We start from the raw sequence: 25,000 nt of genomic DNA on the forward strand, positions 1-25,000 counted from the left end.
GTGTGTGGACGTGTGTGTGGACGTGTGTGTGTGTGGACGTGTGTGTGTGTGGACGTGTGTGTGTGTGGACGTGTGTGTGTGGACGTGTGTGTGTGGACGTGTTCCTCTCTGACAAATATGGAATATTCCAAAAGTCACATGACCCACAGGAAGTAGCATCATTCAGACGGTTGGCTCAGGGTCAGCTCACTTTGATGTTCGTCCAATGAGATTTCAGCTCTCAGTGTCAACACGCTGTTAGCAGACAGTAGGGCTGGGGGTAAACGATTATTTATAAAACGATTAATCGTTTGATTAATCGGGCGACTATTTTATCGATTAGTCGACTAATCTAACGATTAATTGGACGATTAGTCTAACGATTATTTTTCTGTTCTTCAATTATTTCAAAACCATAATGTTTCCCAAAAATATGCCAAAACCATCTCTCTCATAACAGAGCTAAATAAACAACACTGTTTACCACAGCAAAATGCAAAATACAGAATAAAATGATAAAAATAAAAAGGTCAGTCTGTTTACTCTGACAGTCCATCAGGGCTGCAACTAACCATTATTTTTAAAGTCGACTAATCTAGTGATTAATTTTTCAGTTAGTGGATTAATCACGGTTATTTTGTGTTTCAACCTTTAAAATGTGCAGACCTTTATAATTCAACCTGTGTTTCATTTTCACTGCATTTACCCAGAGTTAGGTTCTCTCCTCTGATTGGTCAGCCCTGTGTCATGTTTGTTTGTTTGTTTGTTTGTCTTTATTTCATTCATGATGACATAAAAATATCAGTACTATAGAATAAATAAATAAATCTGGAAGTGAATGAAGCAGGAAACAGGGAAATGAAGTTGTTGTTCAGTGTTGGACAGACCTCTTATCAGTGACTTTGTTCTTGTTTTCTAATGTTTATTTGTTTATTGGGGCTTTGCTCTCTGTATGATCCGTCTGACTCTCTCCCAGATCTCCATGACAACGCCTTTAGTTTCTCTACATGCTCACTCCGCTCCTCCTCCTCCTCCCGCTGAGTGTTAGCGCTGCAGTGTGAGCTTGAGAGCGAGAGCCCCTTCAGATAAATTTCCTCTCTTTTCTAAAGTTCGGGGAGTTTTGACTCTAGTTTGTGGCTCAGATCCTGAAAAACTGTCTGTAACAGAGAGTGAAGGAGACTCTCTAAATCACGTTATCAGACGCTAAACTCCGGGAGCTGTCAGGCTGTCCAAGCCGGAGATGCAGAGCCTCCGTCAGCGCACAGCGCTCTCTGGGAGTGGAGATTTTTCCTCATCAATATTCCTCACGTATGAACTCAGTGATCTTTTCCCATAAAAGTCTCCAATAACACAGCACCTCATGCTGTGAGCTGAAGTTACAGATGAGTATTACCCCCTGGTGTTTGATTTCACCATGTGACGACAATAAAAACAAGAGTACGACACGTCCACTATTAAAATCAATCAATTAATTCAATTAATTTTTAGCGTTGACTAGTCGATTATGTCGACTAATCGTGGCAGCCCTAGCATACAGTCCCGTGGTCATATCTGAGGTGTTAGCTAACCGTAGCTCCCTGCGTGTGTATCAGATCCAGAGCTGAACAGGACTCGCTCTTTGGTTTCAGAGAGCAGGAACTGGTCCAGAGGATGGTCTCTGGAGGACCCTGACCACAGGACGTCGGTGTTTGCAGCGTGACGGACTGACCGTGCTGACAGCCTCACCTTAACGTACGCCACGATCTTCAGGGAGATGGTGGCCAGGTAGAGCGAGTTCATGGCGAAGTCCATGAGGTTCCACCAGTCGTGGATGTACTCTGTGAATCCCCCGTCCCACATCTCCTTGATCTCTGCCCAGATGAAGCCTGGAAGAGGAGACACACACCCAGAGTTATCTACACACACACACTTTCACACACTGCTCCTCTGTCAGCACTGAACACAGGGGGGCGCTACGATCCTTAACCTGGGAACCAGACCTGTTCCAGAGACCAGCCCACCTGGTTCCTGTTTGTATGTTTAAAGTCTGCTTAAAACCTGAAGAAAGGTTACGGTGGCCTCACGTCTGCTCCACCTTTAGCTCCACAGTTTGGATCCTTTGATTTCACCTCTGAGCGTGATAGCTCCCCCTGATGGTGGATGCTGGTGGTGTTTGTGATGTCAGGATGTTTCAGGGCTGTGAGCTGAACTTTAAGCCAGCGTATTTATAGCTCAGTATGTTTTGCACGTTTGGGAGTGTTTGTGTTATTCTGGGCCGAGCGCTCACAGAGAACCAAAGCCCAACACGCTGTCATCCTCACGGAGAGCAAACAGCTGATGGATGCAGAGCCTCGGCGTTTTGTAGCTTAGCGCGTCTCAGAGATGGAGCAGGATGAGACGGCGGAGAGGCCGGACAGATGGTTTTGTGTTTTTCCAAGTGATTATGGCGTGTGATGCTGGGATTTGGAAATGATTGCTGTCAGCTCAGAGAGAGACACAGAATATGGAGATGTAATCACTCATTTTTACACCCACACACCCACAGCCATGCACCCACACACACACACACACACACACACACACACACACATCCACCTCCTCCACACATCCACCTCCTCCACACAAACACCCCCGTCACATCGCACGCTGACACACGGCGGTGGAGACAGACTCAGGCTCCTGACGAGCAGCGGTCAGAGTGAACAGAGCCTGACAGGTTTTTTAATCCCTCAGATTAAAATCTGTTTGTTTGGATGAATGAATGAATGTTGATGATGAATGTTTGGATGATGATGATGATGATGATGAATGTTTGGATGATGATGATGTGATGCAGCAGCTCTCTGTCCTCACCCAGCACCCAGGGCAGGATCATCCACTCCACGATGGTGGGCGGGGGGCCCTGCATGTGCAGGTTGGTGCGGGCGATGTGCTGCGAGGCCAGCAGCAGCAGGAAGAGGAAGGTCAGGTAGGACGCCGTGTGGCAGATGAACTTGATGAACGGCTTCTTGATGAAACGGCCCACGGCGCTTTTAGGAGCCAGCAGGTAGATCTGAGGGAGGGGCAGAGAGCAGAGGGGTGTTGGTCAGACTCACCAGACCCTCAGCAGGGAGAGGAACGGGGGAGAACCAGGGAGGACAGGGGAGGAAGGAGAGGAAGGAGAGGAAGGAGAGGGAACGGGGGAGGAACGGGGGAGGAACGGTGCGAATACTAATAAAATAAAAAGCCTGATCTGAAACTGAAGCTTAAGTTCTCAAACTAAGGAAAATGTTTGTTTCCTTCCTAAAAATTCATCCCTCTTTATTCCTCAAATTCAAATCTCTAAAGTTCATTTTCAGTCAGAGGATTTCTATGAATCTGGGCTCGATTACTTTTCCTAATGGCAGAGATGATGTAATGGCTGTGGGTCTGTGTCTGTGTTTTGGTCATTGAGTTTTCTGTTCAGCAAAGCATAAAAATAAATAAAAACAATAAAATAAAATAAAATAAAATAAAAAGAAATGAAATGAAATGAAATGAAATGAAATGAAATGAAATAAAAAAATAAAATAAAATAAAATAAAATAAAATAAAATGAAATGAAATTATATGAAATAAAATAAAATGAAATAAAATGAAATGAAATGAAATGAAATAAAATAATGAAATAAAATGAAATGAAATGAAATGAAATGAAATGAAATAAAATGAAATGATATGAAATAAAATAAAATAAAATGAAATAAAAATGAAATAAAATAAAATAAAATGAAACAAAAATGAAATAAAAAAATAATAAGATAAAATAAAATAATAAAGTAAAATAAAATAATAAAGTAAAATAAAATAATAAAATAAAATTTAATTAAATTAAATTAAAATTAAAATTAAATGAGTGGTGGTTTGATTTGTTAAAAAAAAATAAATCACTCATTTTTCTCATGTTGTGTGGCTGAAGGTTGCCATTTTCAAAGTAAGAGTGGGTATGAGGGACAAAATTCAAGTTCTCCCTGTAGTTTCTGTGGCCCGGGCTAAAATGTCTTTGTAACTTTTCTCTGAGGGGATTTAACCCTGACCAATCAAATTAAATTAAGTTAATTAAGTTAAATTAAACCAATTTAACCCAACCTTTAACCTAACCCATTAACCCTAACCCTAACTTTCCACACGCCAAAACAAAGCTCCACTAAAACTCTGTGGACACACTCACAGCAAAGAGGACGACTGTTTTCTCTGAACTGGATTTCAAACCAGTAAAAACAACAAAAACAAACTTATCCAAAGTTTTTTTTTTAACTCTAATGAAAACTGTTTCATTCCTTCATCGTCTCTTTTATTGCTGCTGCTGTGCTGCCGTGACTTCAGGACATTCAATGACCCTGACTGAAATTAAAAAGGCTTTAAATGAAACTGTAGGAGGAAGGAAAGAGACGGGGTCAAAGTGCCGTAAAGGGGAGGGAAGGGTCCAGACGTGCCATAAAAACCTGAGAAACTCAAAGCATGATGGGAAACTCTAAATATTGAGCCGTGAGAAATGAAAAGTCATAAAGCAGCTGTCTTTACGTCTGTGTCTCTGTGTCTCTGGTCTTTAAACGTCTGTGTCTCTGTGTCTCTGGTCTTTAAACGTCTGTGTCTCTGTGTCTCTGGTCTTTAAACGTCTGTGTCTCTGCTGTCTCTGGTCTTTAAACGTCTGTGTCTCTGGTCTTTAAACGTCTGTGTCTCTGTGTCTCTGGTCTTTAAACGTCTGTGTCTCTGGTCTTTAAACGTCTGTGTCTCTGCTGTCTCTGGTCTTTAAACGTCTGTGTCTCTGTGTCTCTGGTCTTTAAACGTCTGTGTCTCTGCTGTCTCTGGTCTTTGAACGTCTGTGTCTCTGTGTCTCTGGTCTTTAAACGTCTGTGTCTCTGTGTCTCTGGTCTTTAAACATCTGTGTCTCTGTGTCTCTGGTCTTTAAACGTCTGTGTCTCTGTATCTCTGGTCTTTAAACGTCTGTGTCTCTGTGTCTCTGGTCTTTAAACGTCTGTGTCTCTGCTGTCTCTGGTCTTTAAATGTCTGTGTCTCTGTGTCTCTGGTCTTTAAACATCTGTGTCTCTGCTGTCTCTGGTCTTTAAACGTCTGTGTCTCTGCTGTCTCTGGTCTTTAAACGTCTGTGTCTCTGCTGTCTCTGGTCTTTAAACGTCTGTGTCTCTGCTGTCTCTGGTCTTTAAACGTCTGTGTCTCTGCTGTCTCTGGTCTTTAAACGTCTGTGTCTCTGCTGTCTCTGGTCTTTAAACGTCTGTGTCTCTGTGTCTCTGGTCTATAAACGTCTGTGTCTCTGGTCTTTAAACGTCTGTGTCTCTGGTCTTTAAACGTCTGTGTCTCTGCTGTCTCTGGTCTTTAAACGTCTGTGTCTCTGTGTCTCTGGTCTTTAAACGTCTGTGTCTCTGTGTCTCTGGTCTTTAAACGTCTGTGTCTCTGTGTCTCTGGTCTTTAAACGTCTGTGTCTCTGTATCTCTGGTCTTTAAACGTCTGTGTCTCTGTGTCTCTTGTCTTTAAACGTCTGTGTCTCTGGTCTTTAAACGTCTGTGTCTCTGCTGTCTCTGGTCTTTAAACGTCTGTGTCTCTGTGTCTCTGGTCTTTAAACGTCTGTGTCTCTGTGTCTCTGGTCTTTAAACGTCTGTGTCTCTGTGTCTCTGGTCTTTAAACGTCTGTGTCTCTGTGTCTCTGGTCTTTAAACGTCTGTGTCTCTGTGTCTCTGGTCTTTAAACGTCTGTGTCTCTGTATCTCTGGTCTTTAAACGTCTGTGTCTCTGTATCTCTGGTCTTTAAACGTCTGTGTCTCTGTGTCTCTGGTCTTTAAACGTCTGTGTCTCTGGTCTTTAAACGTCTGTGTCTCTGTGTCTCTGGTCTTTAAACGTCTGTGTCTCTGTGTCTCTGGTCTTTAAACGTCTGTGTCTCTGTGTCTCTGGTCTTTAAACGTCTGTGTCTCTGGTCTTTAAACGTCTGTGTCTCTGTATCTCTGGTCTTTAAACGTCTGTGTCTCTGTGTCTCTGGTCTTTAAACGTCTGTGTCTCTGCTGTCTCTGCTCTTTAAACGTCTGTGTCTCTGTGTCTCTGGTCTTTAAACGTCTGTGTCTCTGCTGTCTCTGGTCTTTAAACGTCTGTGTCTCTGTGTCTCTGGTCTTTAAACGTCTGTGTCTCTGTGTCTCTGGTCTATAAACGTCTGTGTCTCTGTGTCTCTGGTCTTTAAATGTCTGTGTCTCTGTGTCTCTGGTCTTTAAACATCTGTGTCTCTGTGTCTCTGGTCTTTAAATGTCTGTGTCTCTGGTCTTTAAACGTCTGTGTCTCTGGTCTTTAAACGTCTGTGTCTCTGCTGTCTCTGGTCTTTAAACGTCTGTGTCTCTGCTGTCTCTGGTCTTTAAACGTCTGTGTCTCTGTGTCTCTGGTCTTTAAACGTCTGTGTCTCTGTGTCTCTGGTCTTTAAACGTCTGTGTCTCTGTGTCTCTGGTCTTTAAACGTCTGTGTCTCTGCTGTCTCTGGTCTTTAAACGTCTGTGTCTCTGCTGTCTCTGGTCTTTAAACGTCTGTGTCTCTGCTGTCTCTGGTCTTTAAACGTCTGTGTCTCTGTGTCTCTGGTCTTTAAACGTCTGTGTCTCTGCTGTCTCTGGTCTTTAAACGTCTGTGTCTCTGCTGTCTCTGGTCTTTAAACGTCTGTGTCTCTGCTGTCTCTGCTCTTTAAACGTCTGTGTCTCTGTGTCTCTGGTCTTTAAACGTCTGTGTCTCTGCTGTCTCTGGTCTTTAAACGTCTGTGTCTCTGTGTCTCTGGTCTATAAACGTCTGTGTCTCTGTGTCTCTGGTCTTTAAATGTCTGTGTCTCTGTGTCTCTGGTCTTTAAACGTCTGTGTCTCTGCTGTCTCTGCTCTTTAAACGTCTGTGTCTCTGTGTCTCTGGTCTATAAACGTCTGTGTCTCTGTGTCTCTGGTCTTTAAATGTCTGTGTCTCTGTGTCTCTGGTCTTTAAACGTCTGTGTCTCTGTGTCTCTGGTCTTTAAATGTCTGTGTCTCTGGTCTTTAAACGTCTGTGTCTCTGGTCTTTAAACGTCTGTGTCTCTGCTGTCTCTGGTCTTTAAACGTCTGTGTCTCTGTGTCTCTGGTCTTTAAACGTCTGTGTCTCTGTGTCTCTGGTCTTTAAACGTCTGTGTCTCTGTGTCTCTGGTCTTTAAACGTCTGTGTCACTCCTGTCCTCTGGTCTCATTAATATCAGCTCATAAAAACCCTGGATCAGTTTTTCTTTCCGTCTTTTCTCTCTGGTCTTTAAAAATTTTTCCTCTGTCTCCTCCTGAAGCGTTTTCTGTCTTCGCTGACTTTTCTTTTATTTTCCTTGGTATAACAGTTCCTCTTCCCCAACCCTTCGTACCAGGGAGAAGACAGGAAACAGGAGCCCGATGATGAAGCAGGTGACCAGCTTGACCGCCCAGTGGCGCCTCCTCCAGCCCGGGAAGCCGTCGTACCACAGCGTGGCCAGGAGCTGCTGGCAGTTTGGCTGAGCCACGAACTGAGGAGAGAGACAGAGAGACAGAGAGACAGAGAGACAGAGAGACAGAGAGACAGAGACACAGAGAGACAGAGGGAAGGGAAGACAGAGAGACAGAGAGACAGAGAGACAGAGAGACAGAGAGACAGAGAGACAGAGAGACAGAGGGAAGGGATGACAGAGAGACAGAGAGACAGAGAGACAGAGAGACAGAGAGACAGAGGGAAGGGATGACAGAGAGACAGAGAGACAGAGAGACAGAGAGACAGAGAGACGACAGAGTCAGCGTTTGGAGTTTAATCGTCCTTTTCTTCAGGAGAAACGAGCCGCACGTTGTTATTGAAGCAGGAAAATCAGCTCAGAGCGACACGTTCATCTTCTGCTGATGTTAGAGCTGCGCGTCATTCACCAATAACAGACTGAGAAACCTTCACAAAACACACAAGAAAAGAGCAGAACTCCATGTTTTATAACTCATCTCACTGTGGAGTCACCCCCAACCAGCCCAGGCCTCCTTCTTCCTCTCTGCTGCTCCTTCTCCCTCCTTTCCCTCCTTCTCCTCCTCCTTTCTCTGCTTTTACTAAATTTATCATTGCTAATTTATCCTTGTCATTTCTTCAGTTCTCCCCCTCTCCTCCTCCTCCCTCTGATCCGTTCTGGTGTGGTATCCTAAACGCCCTGACAGAGGTTATCCGTGGCGGCGTATCAGAGACAGAGTCAGAGACAGAGAGCGCGGTGTGTTGTCCTCTCTAACAAACAGCCCGTTAAATCAACCAGCCAAATCACCGCGCTCCTCCTGCTCATCCTCCTTCACACAAGGACACACAGCCGCCATCCAGCAAACATTTAGCTAAAAGCTTAAAAAGGCGAAACGCCAGAGAGGCGCCGCGGTCAGCAGCTGACGCCATCAATCACAGGCTCCACTCGCTCCAACAGTTGGTGTCTGCTGCACATTTCAACACCTCAACGTTTTTCTGAAGAGTGAGAGCTGCTCTCATTAACCACTGATCAGGGTCAGAGCCAACTCCACGTCTGAAGCAGCAGAGCATCATGGGAAAACATGCAGAGGATCATGGAAAACATGCAGAGCATCATGGGAAAAACATGCAGAGGATCATGGGAAAAACATGGAGAGGATCATAGGAAAACATGCAGAGCATCATGGGAAAAACATGCAGAGCATCATGGGAAAAACATGCAGAGCATCATGGGAAAAACATGCAGAGCATCATGGGAAAAACATGCAGAGGATCACAGAAAAACATGCAGAGGATCATAGGAAAACATGCAGAGCATCATGGAAAAAACATGCAGAGGATCATGGGAAAAACATGCAGAGGATCATGGGAAAAACATGCAGAGGATCAGTGAAAAACATGCAGAGCATCATGGGAAAAACATGCAGAGGATCATAGAAAAACATGCAGAGGATCATAGGAAAACATGCAGAGCATCATGGGAAAAACATGCAGAGGATCACAGAAAAACATGCAGAGGATCATAGGAAAACATGCAGAGGATCATAGGAAAACATGCAGAGCATCATGGAAAAATTATGCAGAGGATCATGGGAAAAACATGCAGAGGATCATGGGAAAAACATGCAGAGGATCATGGGAAAAACATGCAGAGGATCATGGAAAAACATGCAGAGCATCATGGGAAAAACATGCAGAGGATCATAGAAAAACATGCAGAGGATCATGGAAAAACATGCAGAGGATCATGGAAAAACATGCAGAGGATCATGGGAAAAACATGCAGAGGATCATGGAAAAACATGCAGAGGATCATGGGAAAAACATGCAGAGGATCACAGAAAAACATGCAGAGGATCATGGGAAAAACATGCAGAGGATCATGGGAAAAACATGCAGAGCATCATGGGAAAAACATGCAGAGGATCATAGGAAAACATGCAGAGGATCATGGGAAAAACATGCAGAGGATCATGGGAAAAACATGCAGAGGATCATGGGAAAAACATGCTGAGGATCATGGAAAAACATGCAGAGGATCATGGAAAAACATGCAGAGGATCATGGGAAAAACATGCAGAGGATCATGGGAAAAACATGCAGAGGATCATGGGAAAACATGCAGAGGATCATGGAAAAACATGCAGAGGATCATGGGAAAAACATGCAGAGGATCATGGGAAAAACATGGCAGCCTTTGGTTTCACTTTTCACATGTGCAGATCTCCAGACTGTTTCAAAGCATGTCTGCTTTTTGACATCTTTTAGGACGTGTGTGTGTGTGTGTGTGTGTGTGTGTGTGTGTGTGTGTGTGTGTGTGTGTGTGTGTGTGTGTGTGTGTGTGTGTGTGTGTGTGTGTGTGTGTGTGTCTTTAAGCCCTATGAGGACCAAACACTGATGAAATAAAAACCTTCTCTGTTGAAGAACGATGAAAGTTTGGATGTGAAGCAGTTTGACTCTTTGTTCCTCATCAGACGTGAGTTCTGCTGGTTGGAAAACACACACACTGCACACACTGCACACACTGCACACACTGCACACACTGCACACACTGCGCATACTGCACACACTGCGCACACTGCACACACTGCACACACTCCTCTGTGTGTGTGTGTGTGTGTGAAAGAGCAGAAGGAACGTGTGAGACTTCTAAACAAAATAAACGTTTGTTTTTAAAGAGACAGTTCACTCAATTTAATCATCAAGTGTCTTTTTACAGTGCTGATAACACACACACACACACACACACACACACACACACACACACACACACACACACACACACACACACACACACACACACTCTGATAAACCTGTCATGTTTTACTTCACTGCAGAGATTTGTTTCAACCTCTTATCTGGTTATTACTGCGTGTTCTGACTTGGTGTGTGTGTGTGTGTGTGTGTGTGTATGTGTGTGTGTGTGTGTGTATGTGTGTGTGTGTGTGTGTGTGTGTGTGTGTGTGTGTGTGTGTGTGTAATAAGAGGATTTAATTATATAGATGAAATGATAGGAGCAGAAAGTGTGAGGAGCAGGAGGAGGAGAGAGATAAAGTGGTGGAAGTCAAACCAAGGAGGCTGCTCCCTCAACACTCCTCCTCTCCTCTCTTTTCTTTCCTTTTTTCTTCTCTTCTCTTTTCCTTTTTTCTTTCTTTTCTTATTTTCTCTTTTCTTTTTTTTTCTTTTCTTCTCTTCCTTCATCTTCTCCTCCTCCCCTCTTGCTGTCTCTCCTCCCCCCTCTGATGTTTGTCACCTCCTCATTCTCACCCTCCATCCCTCCTTTTTCTCATTTCTTTTATCCTTTTCCAACCTCTCCTCTCCTGTCTCCTCTCTTCCTCTTCCTCATCCCTCCCTTTATGTCTCCTTGTCCTTGGTGAACCTCCTTATTTCCCCCTTCTCTCCATCTCTTCCTTTCCTTTCCTTCCTGCTTCCTCTCACCTTTCTCCTCCATCTTATTTCCCCTCCTCCATCCCTCTCTCTCTCTTTCCCTCCAGTTTGGTTTCCTGTTGCCATGGCAGCCGTATGCTAATGAGGGAGGTGCTCTCCTCTGACTCCAGCAGTCTGCTCCTCTCCCTGTCCTCCAGTCTGGACTGAACACGCTGCGGTCGGCAGAACCAGAGACAAACAAACACTCACTGGTGGTGGAGCAGCTGAGGAGCCTCCACCAATCAGAGAGCAGAGATCTCTCCACAACTTTGGCTCCTGTTTTTAGCTCAGAGTGAGACGTCTCTGACAGGAAGTGAACACATCTCTGAAAGAGGCTGACAGGAAGTGAACACATCTCTGATGGAGGCTGACAGGAAGTGAAAACATGTTTGGTGGAGGCTGACAGGAAGTGAACACAACTCAGGTGGAGGCTGACAGGAAGTGAACACATCTCAGGTGGAGGCTGACAGGAAGTGAACACATCTCTGATGGAGGGCTGACAGGAAGTGAACACAACTCTGATGGAGGCTGACAGGAAGTGAACATATGTGTGGTGGAGGCTGACAGGAAGTGAACACAACTCAGGTGGAGGCTGACAGGAAGTGAACACAACTCAGGTGGAGGCTGACAGGAAGTGAACACATCTCTGATGGAGGGCTGACAGGAAGTGAACACAACTCTGATGGAGGCTGACAGGAAGTGAACACATCTGTGATGGAGGCTGACAGGAAGTGAGCACAACTCAGGTGGAGGCTGACAGGAAGTGAACATACTCCTCTGATGGAGGCTGACAGGAAGTGAGCGTACCTCCTCTGATGGAGGCTGACAGGAAGTGAGCGTACCTCCTCCTGTGCAGGGGATTGTGGGGTCTTTGTGCAGCTTCCTCTCCCTCTTCTTTTATTAAAGTGAAGCAGATTACAGCGCTCACTCACTCACTCACTCACTCACTCACTCACTCACTCACTCACTCACTCACTCACTCACTCACTCACACCCACAGAAATAACCACCACATCCAGATTTCCCATGAATCTTTGCGCTGCTGGCAGCCCGCCGGCTCCCGGTGACATTTAAAAATCAATCAGCTGACAGCGGAGGAATGATTCAGAGGGAACAGCTGAAGCAGGTTTTCACTCTCGCCCTGCAGACACTGGGAGGACGGAGACAGTGGAGAGGCAGACTCTCCAGAAAGACCTGGTCCTGCTGGTTTTAGTCCGAGTCCTGGTGGATTCTGATGACTCATGTTAACCTGCTGGATGACTCGGCACCCGGGGAGCAGCCACGTGGACACACTGTGAGCTCTCATTAGCATTTCTGCTGCTGCAGCAACACCAGCTGCTGCAGAAACACCGGGGACAGCAGCAAACAGCAGCAAACAGCAGCAAACAGCAGCAAACAGCAGCAAACAGCAGCATAGAGCAGCAAACAGCAGCGAACAGCTCTGAGCAGGTTTGAGACCTGAGGGAACCTGCACAGAGAGGCTAAATTGCAGCCACTCTCACTTTAAAAATGCAGCCACTTTGACCTAAAAGCTCCATCCACTCTCACCTTAAGGCTGCAGCTACTCTCACTGCAGGAATGCAGCTACTCTCACCTGAAAGCTGCAGCCACTCTCACCTGAAAGTTTCAACTACTCTCACCTGAAGGCTGCTGTGACTCTCACCTGAAAGCTGCATCCACTCTCACCTGAAAGCTGTATTCACTCTCACGTGAAAGCTTCAGCCACTCATACCTGAAAGCTGCAGCCACTCTTACCTGAAGGCTGCAGCTACTCTCACCTGAAAGCTGCTTCCACTCTCACCTTAAAGCTGCAGCTACTCTCACCTGAAAGCTGCATCCACTCTCACCTGAAAGCTGCAGCCACTCTAACCTGAAAGCTGCATCCACTCTCACCTGAAAGCTGCATCCACTCTCACCTGAAAGCTGGAGCTACTCTCACCTGAAAGTTGCAGCCACTCTCACCTGAAAGTTGCAGCCACTCTCACCTGAAGGCTGAAGCCACTCTCACCTGAAAGCTGCAGCCACTCTCACCTGAAGGCTGCAGCTACTCTCACCTCAAGGCGGTTGCTACTCTCATCTGAAAGATGCAGCCACTCACACCTGAAAGTTGCAGCCACTCTAACCTAAAGGCTGCAGCTACTCTCACCTCAAGGCTGTTGCTACTCTCACCTGAAAGATGCAGCCACTCTCACCTGAAAGTTGCAGCCACTCTCACCTGAAAGCTGCATCCACTCTCACCTCAAGGCTGTGGCTACTCTTACCTGAAAGCTGCAGGCGCTCTCACCTGAAAGCTGCATCCACTCTCAACTGAAAGCTGCACCCACTCTCACCTGAAAGCTGCTTCCACTCTCACCTGAAAGCTGCAGCCAATCTCACCTAAAAGCTGCAGCCACTCTCACCTAAAAGCTGCTGCCACTCTCACCTAAAAGCTGCAACTACTCTCACCTAAAAGCTGCATCCACTCTCACATCAAAGCTGCAACTACTCTCACCTGAAAGCTGCAGCCACTCTCACCTCAAGGCGGCAGCCACTCTCACCTTAAAGCTGCTGCCACTCTCACCTAAAAGCTGCAACTACTCTCACCAAAAATCTGCAACTACTCTCACCTAAAAGCTGCTTCCACTCTCACTTGAAACTGCAACTACTCTCACCTTTAAGCTGCAACTACTCTCACCTAAAAGCTGCAGCCACTCTCACCCAAAAGCTGCAGCCATGTTCACCTAAAACCTCTCCTCCTGTCCTGCTCCTCTGATGGAGCTGATCGTGTGACTGGAGGTCGGTGTGTTACACACAAGTGTCACACATACACGCACACACGCACGCACACACACGCACACACACACACACACACACACACACACACACACACACACACACACACACACACACACACACACACACACACACACACACACACTGGGGTCACTCTGCTTTAATCTCCTGACGTTGGAGTAATCTGCTCCTCGAAGTTTCCCTCCAGATAATTTAATTTCAGAACAATCTGCCTCCACCACTAAGCTAAGAAATATGCTAACGGCGGCTACGCTACGTAGCATGGGTTAATTCAATTTCTCTGTGGCCTGATGTAATCTAAACAAAGTGATACGCTAACCTGGAGCTATGCTAAGGCTAATTCAATCTGGCTGGGCTGTGATTTACATGCAAATACAGGAAGTGTTGGCTCAGTCCTCTCTGCGTCTTCTTCCTGTCAATCCTTTTTATCTGCTGAGAAAGAAAAAACAATCATCGCTCCCATTTTCTCCTTTATTTTCTCTCTGTCTGAATCAGTGTATCTGTTTCTCCTCTACGTTTCCTCTCTGCTACGTCTCTCTGCTCCATCTCTGCTCCATCTCTCTGCTCCGTCTCTCTGCTCCGTCTCTCTGCTCCGTCTCTCTGCTCTGTCTCTCTCTGTCTCTCTGCTCCGTCTCTCTGCTCCATCTCTGCTCCATCTCTCTGCTCCGTCTCTCTGCTCCATCTCTGCTCCATCTCTCTGCTCCGTCTCTCTGCTCCGTCTCTCTGCTCCGTCTCTCTGCTCCGTCTCTCTGCTCCATCTCTCTGCTCCGTCTCTCTGCTCCGTCTCTCTGCTCCGTCTCTGCTCCGTCTCTCTGATCCGTCTCTGCTCCGTCTCTCTGCTTCGTCTCTGCTCTGCTTTAAAACCACTGATTCAGATAATTAAGCAAAAACAGCTTTTCTTCCTTAGTCAGAAAAATGACCATTAATGAAAATCAGATTTTAGAAAAACACCCAAACTGAACAAAAGGTGTTTTTAAAGGATGAAGTGAAGAGTCCTTACAGCCATAGAAGCAAAAATGATCATTTCACATTTTTAAGAAGTAATTATACATTTGTTTTATATTTAACACAAGACTTGCCTTGCCTTCTTTTTTTTTGTGTTTTTTCTTCTCCACATCATTTCTGATGAGCTCAGCTGTCTCCTGTCCCTTCTTGGCATTTGTCAAACATGCAAACACAGATAATTTCCTAACGATGTTAAAGTTCAGCACCGATTCTTCCAGGTTAAACTCCTGCAGACCCCGGCAGGTAAAGTTCAGGATACTCCACGATCAGTAAAACCTCTTTTCGCTCCACATGGTCACATATTTACACCACAGAGTGGTGATTCACGTCACGCTTTCTTCTCCTGAACCTGAAATACCACTCCAGGACATTTCAGGAAAACCTGTCCCAAAAATTTCCAGGATTTTTTTTCCTAATCCCAAACTGCAACTTTGGAAAACTCCAAGACGACCGTCCTGGGATCTTCCAGAAAGTTTCTGAAATGTCTGTGTAAAAAGAAATCTGAGCATGTTTCAGGATCTGTGTTTTTGTTGCTTTGCCCAAAAACTAAAAAGCATAAAGGTGCAAAATAAGAAAGAAGTCTGTCACAGATTAAACCAAGAAAACTTCACTTTGAGCTGCTCGTTACACACAACGTTCACGCAGAACATCAGCAAACAGACGCTACAGATGCTGTGTGTGTGTGTGTGTGTGTGTGTGTGTGTGTGTGTGTGTGTGTGTGTGTGTGTGTGTGTGTGTGTGTGTGTGTGTGTGTGTGAGTGTTTGGCAAACTAATTGAGAAGAGGAGTTGATAAATTAATTAAAGTAATATTTCATGTGATGTCCTGAATAAAACATGACTGAAGGTAAATATATTATTCAGCTGCAGCCACAGATTACTGAACATCACACACACACACACACACACACACACACACACACACACACACACACACACACACACACACACACACACACACACAGGCCTGGTCACACACTTGAGTAGACACACGTCAGCACACAAACACACACTCCATTTATTATTGAGACCAGAGCTGATGTATAATTAAAGAGAGTGCAGGTATCAGAGGCACACAGACCAAAAAAAGACATTTAAATCATTTAAATACACACACACACACACACACACACACACACACACACACACACACACACACACACACACACACACACACACACACACATGAATGTTTCAGACCTGGTATCGGGGGTTAAGTGGGGGTTAAATGGTGGAATAATTGCTGAGCGCCTCCTTTAACCTGCAGGTTGTTGAGGAAGAGACGTCCTCAGATACCGTCAGGAGGAGTCGTAACCGATGGTCGTTAACCGTCTTTCATGGAGTCGTTACTGGGTCTCTGTGGAGCAGAGTCATTGAAGGATGGTTTTTCCAGCGGTTAATGTCTTTTGTTGATGTGGAGTTGTCAGGGTTGTTGCTCATAGGGTTGCTGATGTCCAGGAGTTGTTACCATGGAGTGGTGTAACAGAGTCGTTAAAGTTGTAACTAGTTGGGCTGTGAGTTTCCAGTGTTGTAACTTTCTCTTAGCTTAGTTTAATGATTAGAGTTGTCACATAGACCATTGCCTTAGTTTTCTAGAGTTGTTGCTCTCCTTTAGTGCGGTAGAGTCGTTACAGTTGTCACATCAGGACTGTAAGCCCAGTTTACTAGAGTCGTTGCTATCATATGGAGTCATAGAGTCGTTTTGGTTGTTGCTGAAGGATGGTTTATCCAGTTTCCTGTTGTTGTCAGTATGGTTCAGTGTTGCAGAACGACCAGGGTTGGTGCTCAGAGTGTTGTCAATTGTAGTTTCAGGAGTCGTTACTCTCTCTGTGAGGTGGTTGTTGGAGATTGTCTCTTAGTGCAATTTCCTGTTGATGAAGTTAAGTTTCTCAGTGTCACAGAGTGGATTGAGGTTTATGCCAAACAGCTTTCAACCTTGTTTACTGGAGCTGTTTTAACCTGCCAGTGTAATGGAGTTGTTTGGGTTGTAACTTAAAGGAAAGATGTTGATATTTTTGGATTGTTTGTCTGGTTTCCTGGAGCTGTGTTTATCTTCCCTGTCTATCTCACTGTCATGGAGTTGTTGGGGTTGTCGCTAACAGAGCGGTGTTTATCTTCGCTGTCACAGAGTCGTTGGAGTTGTTGCTAACAGAGCTGTGTCTATCTTCGCTGTCTATCTCATTGTCATGGAGTCGTTGGAGTTGTTGCTAACAGAGCTGTGTCTATCTTCGCTGTCTATCTCACTGTCATGGAGTCGTTGGGGTTGTCTCTAACAGAGCTGTGTGTATCTTTGCTGTCATGGAGTCGTTGGGGTTGTTGCTAACAGAGCTGTGTCTATCTTCACTGTCATGGAGTCGTTGGAGTTGTCGCTAACAGAGCTGTGTTTATCTTAGCTGTCATGGAGTCGTTGGAGTTGTCGCTAACAGAGCTGTGTCTATCTTCACTGTCATGGAGTCGTTGGAGTTGTTGCTAACAGAGCTGTGTCTATCTTAGCTGTCATGGAGTCGTTGGAGTTGTCGCTAACAGAGCTGTGTCTATCTTCACTGTCATGGAGTCGTTGGAGTTGTCGCTAACAGAGCTGTGTTTATCTTAGCTGTCATGGAGTCGTTGGAGTTGTCGCTAACAGAGCTGTGTCTATCTTCACTGTCATGGAGTCGTTGGAGTTGTTGCTAACAGAGCTGTGTCTATCTTAGCTGTCATGGAGTCGTTGGAGTTGTCGCTAACAGAGCTGTGTCTATCTTCACTGTCATGGAGTCGTTGGAGTTGTCGCTAACAGAGCTGTGTTTATCTTAGCTGTCATGGAGTCGTTGGAGTTGTCGCTAACAGAGCTGTGTCTATCTTCACTGTCATGGAGTCGTTGGAGTTGTTGCTAACAGAGCTGTGTCTATCTTAGCTGTCATGGAGTCGTTGGAGTTGTCGCCAACAGAGCTGTGTCTATCTTTACTGTCATGGAGTCATTGGGGTTGTTGCTAACAGAGCTGTGTCTATCTTAGCTGTCATGGAGTCGTTGGGGTTGTTGCTAACAGAGCTGTGTTTATCTTTGCTGTCATGGAGTCGTTGGGGTTGTTGCTAACAGAGCTGTGTCTATCTTAGCTGTCATGGAGTCGTTGGGGTTGTTGCTAACAGAGCTGTGTTAATCTTCCCTGTCACAGAGTCGTTGGGGTTGTCGCTAACAGAGCTGTGTTTATCTTTGCTGTCATGGAGTCGTTGGGGTTGTTGCTAACAGAGCTGTTGGTTTATTTCCTGGACTCAGTTCGTCCTGGGGTTAATGAGTCGTTGGAGATGTTCCTCTCTGGGTTGTTGACCTACTTTATTGGAGTCGTTACTTTCTCTTGGTGTTGTTGAGTCATTTTTAGCGACAAAAAAACGTTCATTTTTCACCCAGTTCTCCAGAGGATGTTACCCAGAATCCTCCACTTTGTTTGATTGGTTTTTCATCAATTTCTCAGGTTTTTTTTTTTAAACAAACTGTTTCTCCTCCACCTCACAAATCATACAGAGACGTGACGTCCACGTCCCTCCTTCCTCCTCTGCTCCTCTGCTCCTCCTTCCTCCTTCCTCCTCTGCTCCTCTGCTCCTCCTGTTTCTCTGCAGCAGCTCAGAAAGTGAAGCATTTGCTTTCATTTGGAAAGACTCCAGCTCCCTGTTCTACCTCTGTCAGCAGACACACACACACACACACACACACACACACACACACACACACAGTGCCAGGAACAGCCTGAGCAGGACTTGATTTGTGGATTATTATTTAGCACCAGTTTGTCCTCCCTTCAATCCTCCCTTCACCTCTACCCTACCTTTCCTTGTTTCCTTCCTCTAGTTTTATCCTCACTCATCCATCAGGTTGATGCTCCGATCTCCTCGTCCTTGTTTTCTCCGTGCTCCTCGTCCCGTGTCCAGCTTCACTTCAGCACTCTGCCCCCTGCTGGATATCTGTGGTAGGAGCTGGGACTGGGTCAGTCCTTTCTGGGTCAAAGATCAGACTGACTCACATTAAACCAGGCTCCAGTCTTGAAAAGGTCAGACCAGATTAAGACTCAGGACTGGGCTCAGGACTGGGCTCAGATCTGGGCTCAGGACTGGGCTCAGGACTGGGCTCAGGACTGGGCTCAGGACTGGGCTCAGGACTGGGCTCAGATCTGGGCTCAGGACTGGGCTCAGGACTGGGCTCAGGACTGGGCTCAGGACTGGCTGTAATCGGTCCATGACATCACCAGGATTGGACAAGAATGAGGAAAAAATCGAACAAAGACCGGACGTGTTTGGGAAAAAAATCCCCACCCAAACGGGCCAGGACCAGGATGAAACCTTAGACTGGGTCTAAGACTGCATGGAAACTGGGTGTAGATCCAGCTTAAATCAGGCTACAGTTCTGCCAAGACTGGCTCAGGATCAGGGTCCTGGTGAGCTGAGATCAGGACCGGTTTTAGCCAAGAAGAGGCTGTGATGAAGCTGATCGAGTAAAAATCACCAATCACAGAGCTGCTCTCTGGGCCTGAAGGTGCTCGCCACCATGAGTGACCGGAGTATATACTGTGTGTGTGTGTGTGTGTGTGTGTGTGTGTGTGTGTGTGTGTGTGTGTGTGTGTGTGTGTGTGTGTGTGTGTGTGTGTGTGTGTGTGTGTGTGAAGCACTGAATGGAAACTGAAAGTAACTCTGGGGTTACGTAAGTTTTCACTTTTCAGAAAGTGGTCTCCCCTCATCTCTCTGCTCCCTCTGCATGAAGACAGCCTGAAACTGGATCAATAACCTGACAAGAAGTCAGAAACAGAGTGTGTGTGTGTGTGTGTGTGTGTGTGTGTGTGTGTGTGTGTGTGTGTGTGTGTGTGTGTGTGTGTGTGTGTGTGTGTGTGTGTGTGTCTTCCTGGAGGAAGAAGAATAAAAACAAAGGATGAACTAGTTTCCGATCAGAAAGACGCTCAGCGAGGGTTACGTAATCATCTCTGACAGCTTTGTTTGAAACGACCTCATCACACACACACACACACACACACACACACACACACATACAGACACATGACGAGCAGCATGTGAGGCAGCAGAGCACACACACCAACAGTTAGTGTGAGCCAGACAGAGGAGCAAACGGAGAGACGAAGAGGAGATAAGAGAGGAGGTGAGAGATTAGGGAGAGGAAGAAGAGGGAGAGAAGAAGATGAAGAAGATGAAGAGGAGGATGAAGAAGATGAAGAGGAGGATGAAGAAGATGAAGAGGGGGATGAAGAGGGGGATGAAGGGGCTGATGTTATGTAAGAGTCCTGACAGCGTTTAACAACCTCTGCTTCCTCTGCTTCCTCTGTTTCCTCTCCTTCCTCTCCTTCCTCTGCTTCCTCTGTTTCCTCTGTTTCCTCTGTTTCCTCTGCTTCCTCTGTTTCCTCTCCTTCCTCTCCTTCCTCTGTTTCCTCTCCTTCCTCTCCTTCCTCTCCTTCCTCTGCTTCCTCTGCTTCCTCTCCTTCCTCTCCTTCCTGTTTCCTCTCCTTCCTGTTTCCTCTGCTTCCTCTGTTTCCTCTCCTTCCTCTCCTTCCTCTGTTTCCTCTCCTTCCTCTCCTTCCTCTGTTTCCTCTGCTTCCTCTGTCAGCTGGAACTTTCCCTCAGCTCCCTCCCTCTTTCTCTCCTTTCTCTCCCTCCCTCTGTTCTTCTCTCACTTTGTCTCTGAGCGTCTGTTTCTGTCACTTTCGTTGGCGCTGGTTCCTCTGTGAGACCAAACTGACAAACCGGATCAGTCTGTGCAGGGACATCTGTAGTCTGCAGACCAAGCAGGGCTTCAGGCCGGATTATGGGATGTGTTGGTACAACCAGGCAGACGTTCAGCTACTGAGTCGTTCAGCTACTGAGTCGTTCAGCTACTGAGTCGTTCAGCTACTGAGTCGTTCAGCTACAGAGTCGTTCAGCTACTGAGTCGTTCAGCTACTGAGTCGTTCAGCTACTGAGTCGTTCAGCTACTGACACGTTCAACTACTGAGTTGTTCAGCTACTGAGAGGTTCAGGGCGCAGAGATGGGGAGATATGTGAAGAAGAAAGAGTGATGGGTTTGACCAATCAGAATAGAGTATTTTTTACGCAGCTGAGTAAGCGTGAATAAAAACCTCAGGACTCTTTCAGGAACAGATAATCTGAACTTTTCTGGACAGTATCAGGATGCACGGGAGATAGAGATAACCTGAGCACGTGTTTCTGTCTTACTCAATACAAACTGATTCATGAAACCAAAAAAGGCAGATACAGACTCTTTATCCTCAACCTCTGCATTCTTATTATCTGCTGACAGCTCTCTCCTCCTCTCCTCCTGTTTTCTGACTCCTTACGCCTCCTCATCTCTCCCTTTATTTCTCCCCCAGTCTAAATCGGGGAACATGTCTTATTTTGGGAGTCGCTCCTGCAGTCTCTGCATCTCCACGACACGTTTGGAGGAATCAGACTTTCTACGCTCTCTGTGAGTCTGGCTCAAAGGACTCCTGCTCAAGCTGCAGCCTGTTATACCTCACAGCCAGGTGGAGAGGACGAGAGACGCTTCATCTGAGCCCACAGAGGAGAGCCGGGCTGTGGAGGAGTTTCTGTTCTCACAACCAGGATTTTTAATTAGTCACCTGCTGAAAAAACAGGAGGGAGCTCAGACTGAGGAGGTCAGACTGAGGAGCTCAGACTGAGGAGATCAGACTGAGGAGGTCAGACTGAGGAGCTCAGACTGAGGAGCTCAGACTGAGGAGCTGAGGAGGTCAGACTGAGGAGGTCAGACTGAGGAGGTCAGACTGAGGAGCTCAGACTGAGGAGCTCAGACTGAGGAGCTGAGGAGGTCAGACTGAGGAGGTCAGACTGAGGAGGTCAGACTGAGGGACTCAGACTGAGGAGATCAGACTGAGGAGCTGAGGAGGTCAGACTGAGGAGGTCAGACTGAGGGACTCAGACTGAGGAGATCAGACTGAGGAGATCAGACTGAGGAGATCAGACTGAGGAGGTCAGACTGAGGAGGTCAGACTGAGGAGCTGAGGAGGTCAGACTGAGGAGGTCAGACTGAGGAGATCAGACTGAGGAGATCAGACTGAGGAGGTCAGACTGAGGAGGTCAGACTGAGGAGGTCAGACTGAGGGACTCAGACTGAGGAGATCAGACTGAGGAGCTGAGGAGGTCAGACTGAGGAGGTCAGACTGAGGGACTCAGACTGAGGAGATCAGACTGAGGAGATCAGACTGAGGAGATCAGACTGAGGAGGTCAGACTGAGGGACTCATCGTTGTGATGATGAGGAGTTTGTTTGGACCAGAGCTGTAACGCCACCTGGACCAGGCTCTCAGGGTCTGCTCACAGACGGCGTGGAGAGGTTTACAGAGAGACACTTCAGGAGCCAGACAATGAGAATAAGGATGGCAAGGACAGCAAGGACGACGAGGACGATGAGGACAACGAGCAAGACGAGGACGATGAGGACAACAAGGACACTGAGGACAACAAGGACACTGAGGACAACAAGGACAACGAGGACGATAAGGACAATGAGGACAACGAGGATGACGAGGATGACAAGGACGACGAGGACGATGAGGACAACGAGCAAGATGAGGACGATGAGGACAACAAGGACACTGAGGACAACAAGGACAATGAGGACACTGAGGACAACAAGGACAATGAGGACGATAAGGACAATGAGGACAACGAGCAAGACGAGGATGATGAGGACAACAAGGACGATAAGGACAATGAGGACAACGAGGATGACGAGGACAACAAGGACGATGAGGACGATGAGGACAACGAGCAAGATGAGGTCGATGAGGACAATAAGGATGACGAGGAGGATGAGGACAACAAGGACGATGAGGACAACGAGGACGAGGAGGATGATGAGGACAACAAGGATGACGAGGACGACGAGGCCAACGGTGTTGAGTGTTTCTGATTGGCGGAGCAGCGGTGGTGTTTGTATTTGTTGGGTAGACAGAGCAGGAAACAGGCCACAGACCTGGGACCTCAGGTCCAGGGTGACCCTCCTGGGGAGCACCCTGTGAGAGTCAACAGATCCATCTGCAGTGACATAAAATACCTCCTTCACTGTGGTGCTGCCCTCTACTGGTCTGCTGGTGTAACTCAACTATTTTTTTCTCCTCTCTCTCTTCACACATGTTACTGGTCTGATTAGCTTTGTCTACCTGCTTCTTCAGCTGAGGTGAAACTCAAACAATGAGCCACAGGAGTGATTTGGTTCCTGGGTCTGTCTGAGCCCGGGGTCAGGAACCATCTGTGCTTATTTTCTCCTTCTTTGTTCCACCATTGTTCCCTGTCCCTGTAAGTTCAGGTATTCATTTATAACGCCTCCCTCCCTGTGAGGGCTTCATGGTTCATGGACTGACACATCAGCAGCAGGTCAGAGACGTGACACGCGTGGTTCAGCCACAGAGGAGCGTCTCTGCGCCTCCCCGCTCACCAGCTGAGAGCAGGAGCGAAGTGTTCCCGTCTTTAAGCTGCACATTGAATTATCTCTTTACAGCTGTTTTTAGCTCCCAATTTATATGCTAATGTCTCCAGTCCTGTCCTCCTCTACCACCTCCTCCCTGACCAAAGCAGCGTGAGGAGAGAGGCGAAGAGGGAGCAGGAGAAGCATGGCAGAAAGAAGGAGGAGGAGAAAGAGGGAGGATAAACGCAGTGATAGAAAGCTCCAGACTGAGGAAGATAATGATCTGGAACAAGTGAGAGCGCTGATGACGGGAGAAACAGGACAAACAGGAAGCAGAGCTTTGACAGGAAACAGGACAAACAGGAAGCAGAGCTCTGACAGGAAAGAGAGAAACAGGACAAACAGGAAGCAGAGCTTTGACAGACAGACGGACAGGTAGGAGGGGGGGCTTTAGTCCCCATGAGTCAGAGTCCCTCCTGAGGGCGGCTGGAGGTGGTTCCTACCTCTTTCTGGTGGTACTTGATGGCCAGCTTCAGCTTGGCCAGGTCGTGACACTGCCTGGGGTCCAGCTCCTCGCTCTGGTCGTTGTCTCTGTGGTTCAGGATGGTTTCCAGCTCTCGAGAACTCCTGGCCTGGTCCAGGAGGTCTTTGGCGAAGCGCTTGCACTGCTGCGACAGCTCCTCGTACTCCTGCCGAAACTCGTTCTCCACCTGGGAAAAGGAGACGCAGGAAGCTCTGAGAGGGAGGTGACGGGTCAGCGGCTGTTTGACCTTTGACCTCTGATCAGGTCCAATAGCTTCTGTGTTTGGTACCAAGACCAGCACTCAAAGATAAACGTCCTAAAGTCCGTCAGTGGATGGAAACGCGTCTTAAACCAGAATCTGTCACTGAGCGGGAAGAGTTTCAGCTCTTCACTCAGAGGAAACTAACTCCAGGGAAACATCTGCTCTGAAACCAGGGCTGACAGCAGGAGAGAGGGCACCACTTAGACCGGTACCTGGAGTGATAGCCGATAACAGAGTCCAACAGAGTCCAACAGAGTCCAACAGAGTCCAACAGAGCCCAACAGAGCCCAACAGAGTCCAACAGAGTCCAACAGAGCCCAACAGAGTCCAACAGAGTCCAACAGAGCCCAACAGAGCCCAACAGAGTCCAACAGAGTCCAACAGAGTCCAACAGAGCCCAACAGAGCCCAACAGAGCCCAACAGAGCCCAACAGCCCGTACCTTGCTGAGCTCCTTGAGTTCCCAGCCCAGCCTGAAGGCGGTGAGGATGGGGTCTTCACTGGACAGCGCGATGAGGGACGGCGAGGCCAGAGCTTTGTAGATGTTGAGCCGAGACCTTGAATGTCGAAGACTGTCGACCTGAGGGAAGAGAGAAAAACAAGACATGAAGGTTGAAAATGACCAATGGGGAAACCTGGGAGAGACCTGGTCTGGGTCCTCCCATCCACCAGGGCGCTCCGTCTGAGTCCAGTTCCTGGATCCTCTCCTGGTTCATGCTGGGCTGTAAAACCTGTTGAGTCCTGGTCTGGCTCTGCTCATTATGTCTGTTTGTTATGGAGGACTCATTGACTTGGAGAGAAACCTGATCCGGTTCTGCTGGAGACTCTTCTGGTGTTTCAGTCGTTACTTTGCAGAAAGTTTTGTTACTGAAACTGAGACAAACTCACAGACGAAGCAGAAACGTTGGGAGGAAAGAGTCAGTGGATGAGGGTCATCGCCGCAGCCTTACCTCTGAGCTGGACACACACTCCACGCAGTCACAGCGGATCTGGTGTGGTCTGGGGATGGTGACCTGTGGGCAGGAACATCAGATCAGCCGTCAGCTCACACAGAGACAGGATGCTGTTAGTCTAACGTCTGCGCACAGACCTGAGCGCCTCACCTTCCTCTGGACCAGCAGCTTGATGATCTCGTAGTTGTTGGTGTGAGCAGCGAGCATGATGGGAGTGATGTCGGGG

The 25,000-nt window shown here is 47.1% G+C and overlaps 1 protein-coding gene across 2 annotated transcripts in view; it reads right to left on the reverse strand.

Annotated features, from left to right (window-relative positions):
* Nucleotides 1-25,000, reverse strand: part of trpc5a (transient receptor potential cation channel, subfamily C, member 5a) — a 106,917-nt gene that overhangs the window by 25,731 nt on the left and 56,186 nt on the right. For both annotated transcript variants that reach the window (XM_074699284.1, XM_074699283.1), the window contains exons 5-11: nt 24,925-25,000; nt 24,772-24,834; nt 24,264-24,401; nt 23,541-23,747; nt 7,327-7,464; nt 2,812-3,010; nt 1,705-1,844 (exon numbers count right to left, since the gene is read on the reverse strand). The exon at nt 24,925-25,000 is cut by the window's right edge and continues 41 nt beyond it. In XM_074699284.1, the coding sequence (XP_074555385.1) occupies nt 1,705-1,844; nt 2,812-3,010; nt 7,327-7,464; nt 23,541-23,747; nt 24,264-24,401; nt 24,772-24,834; nt 24,925-25,000 (961 nt within the window). The remainder of the gene's footprint in view (nt 1-1,704; nt 1,845-2,811; nt 3,011-7,326; nt 7,465-23,540; nt 23,748-24,263; nt 24,402-24,771; nt 24,835-24,924) is intronic.

This window comes from Halichoeres trimaculatus, unplaced genomic scaffold, assembly GCF_033239565.1.
Source record: "Halichoeres trimaculatus isolate MK-OKI-2021-1 unplaced genomic scaffold, fHalTri1.1 fHalTri1_scaffold_22, whole genome shotgun sequence".
Taxonomy (NCBI): Eukaryota; Metazoa; Chordata; class Actinopteri; order Labriformes; family Labridae; genus Halichoeres; species Halichoeres trimaculatus.